The sequence below is a fragment of the Lactuca serriola genome, chromosome 5 (assembly GCF_051521515.1).
Source record: "Lactuca serriola cultivar US96UC23 chromosome 5, Lser_US96UC23_V15, whole genome shotgun sequence".
Classification (NCBI taxonomy): Eukaryota; Viridiplantae; Streptophyta; class Magnoliopsida; order Asterales; family Asteraceae; genus Lactuca; species Lactuca serriola.
The window spans coordinates 72,420,386-72,423,239 of record NC_136412.1 but is presented as its reverse complement, the minus strand read 5'-3'; the positions used below and the strand labels follow the sequence as shown (position 1 = coordinate 72,423,239).

The window sequence follows — 2,854 nt, the reverse complement described above, 5'->3', positions numbered from 1 at the left end:
TGAAGAGAAGCAAAAATGAATCTCATAAAGTCATTCATATCAGCTAGAGATGACGTGAGATTTGTTGTAAATGAGTAAAGGAAAAATGACTCTTGAGGGTAACTAACTGTTCCGTTTGTTTTCATTTGGTCCATTTCTTTTTTTATACTCAATATACCATTGAACTTGTTATTTGTGTTCACTATAAACCTTTGACCGGCTATCACAGATCAAAAGTCGGTCAAAATGGTTATGGTGAACATAAACAACAAGTTCGACGGTATATTAAGTAAAAAAAAAAAAAGAAATGGACCAAATGAAAACAAACGGAACATTTAGTTACACTCAAGAGTCATTTTCCCCAAAAATTTAAACAATAGCAAGATATAAATAAACAAAAACATCATATTATATATGTCAATTAGTATTAGAAACACCAAGATGCTAAAAATATAACCACATATTTCTTATCAATTGTCCAATAGATTAATATATTTAAAATAATAAATAAGGGCTACATACTAGCTTAGGCCATGCTGCTGGATGGGAGGAACTGCGGTAGGCCAGCAGGGAAGAACAAATGGAGAGAACAAAGGGAAGAAGAAACTTATAACTCTCGCATCTCGAAGCAAACAAGGTAGCGTCAGAAGCTTTTTTTCCATATCATATTCAACAATTCTAATCGTAAACGAGGGAAGCTCAGCCGGACACCAAAAGAAGAGAATATCTTGATTAAGCGGATGGGGCGAAAGGAGACCCATTTTATTCTTGTCGATATTTTTATCTCCGCATTTCATTTCATCCAATTCAACTTCATGCAACAACAACCACTCACACCCACCACCATTCTTGAGTTCCCAAACTCTGTAATTCCAACTCTTCCGAGAAAAATAGAAATATCTAAGTCGATCAGCATACTCCCCTAAGCAGCAGTTCCCTGAGATGTAGCGGAAATGGCGTACTTGATTTCTGATCTCATGTGGAAGCTTAATGGTTCTACATTCACCATTGTAAGGATCATAACAGAAAATCCCACTATTTGAAACAGAATTCCAATATAGCAATCCATCACAAACCACAGCACTAGGACACCAACTATCCCATCCGCAGAAAAATCCATGATCATGAGTCGAATTTGACATGAAGTACTCCTCCCTCCACCTCCCTGACACTGAACAAAAGATTTCTAATTTTAATGTGTCTGATAGATCCCAATGCGAATTGCAGTTAACTACTTCAATACGAACAACTTTAAAACTTCCTCGTTCGTCATCATCATTACATGAATATCGGGGATTACATATAAACCCAATGTACACTGTTTTGATATTGGTTGGAGGTGAAGGAAGAGGAATCCATTGCTTCGTTAATGGGTTACAAACAATGTAAACAATTGGGTTGCGAAGAGGCGCACAGCATAAAACCAATCCGTTGTTTGAAGCCAAAAACTGTAAAATCTCTTTTTTAATGAAAGATAAAGAAAACCCTGGAGATTCAAACATGGGGAATCCGAACGCTATATCTTTCTGTATTTCGGAAGGACGAATTTTGGGGAACAGGAGTTGCGATTGATAATAAAGACCGAAGCAATTGTTGTTTTGATGATAATTCACGTAACGTCGAATGAAATACGAACGTGAAATCAAAGAACGAAAGCGTATTGAGACGCACTTACAGATATTGGCTTGCTTTTGAGGGAGACGTATTAGGATTTCGATTAAGAGCTCGTCGGTGAGCTTATCGAACACTGTCATACTACCACCACATGATCCGGCGGACTTTTCGTCGGAAAATCGGTGATTCCCTCTTCTTTTCCTGAAGCTGTGAGAACTCTCTAAGAATATGCAAGCAAATTCCCTTTTCAAGGCTTTATAGATTGCATTAATCACTGTCATTTGTATATGTTGTTGAGTAACAGGGGATAGCTTAGCAATTGGGTTTGAGCTCCATTACCGATGATTAGATTAAACACCAATATGTTACTTTGGAATACTAGTACGATGATCTTCAGCTTCTGGGAGAAATCTATGGAACTTGGTTGATGAATGTTCTACAATTGGACCAAATATAAAGGGAGCTAGTTCTGTACTTTTTTCGATTAAAGAAAACGAAAAGATGCTTTGCTCCTTAAACTCATCCAAAGCTTTTAAGGTGAAAGAGGACTAAAAGAGAAAAGAAAGAACTAGGAAAAAAACTGAAGAAAATAGTCCAAGATTTTTCTGAATATTGACTAAATGTTTTATTCTTTGTCAATAAACTGTTTTAATTAGTTTATAAACTATTTCAAAACATCGATAAATTACTTTTATATGGTTTACCAAACCTTAAATAACAATGAGCTACTTTATTTTTGCTAAACAAAGTCAAAGCCATTCGTTATTTAGTTTTCAATGGGCATAACATAAACGCCACTGATGGTTTACATTAGGTCCTGTTGTTTATGTATAACTTTCGGGTTTTGAATAGTTCGGGTTGTTTTTAAAATAGTAATAACCGATACTCGACCTCTATCGCAATTCGGATTGTCGGGTTTCTGGTATTCGGGTTTATGTCGGAATGGGTATTTTCGGAAATACCCGAAAAATTGCTTACATGTTATTTATTCGATTTTTATTATATTTGGGTGTGAATGCAACTTTTTATGATTAATTTGGGATTGTGAATGTAGTGGAACATATGCTTATATAAAAAATGATTTATATGTCTATCAAGTTTCAAGTGGGAGTGGCTTTAGGTTGGCCATTTTGAAGGGGAGTATAATATTACAATTTTCAATCATTCAAAGTAAAGTATTAAGTATGTGCATAAAAAAAAATCATTATATAAATATACTAGTAAGGGGAACAGACAAATAACGTAAGGTTTTAGTTGAAGT

At 35.2% G+C, this 2,854-nt stretch overlaps 1 protein-coding gene across 1 annotated transcript; it reads right to left on the bottom strand.

Annotated features, from left to right (window-relative positions):
* Positions 1–370: 370 nt before the first annotated feature.
* On the bottom strand, positions 371–2,192 carry LOC145052609 (F-box protein At3g26010-like). The gene has a single exon (XM_079000445.1). It carries the CDS (start codon positions 1,872–1,874, stop codon positions 501–503), a length of 1,374 nt encoding a protein of 457 aa, XP_078856571.1. The 5' UTR covers positions 1,875–2,192; the 3' UTR covers positions 371–500.
* Positions 2,193–2,854: the final 662 nt, after the last annotated feature.

Bases quoted from the DNA above. Each gene is read 5' to 3' on its own strand.
- LOC145052609 (XM_079000445.1), bottom strand. From the start codon at position 1,874: ATGACAGTGATTAATGCAATCTATAAAGCCTTGAAAAGGGAATTTGCT.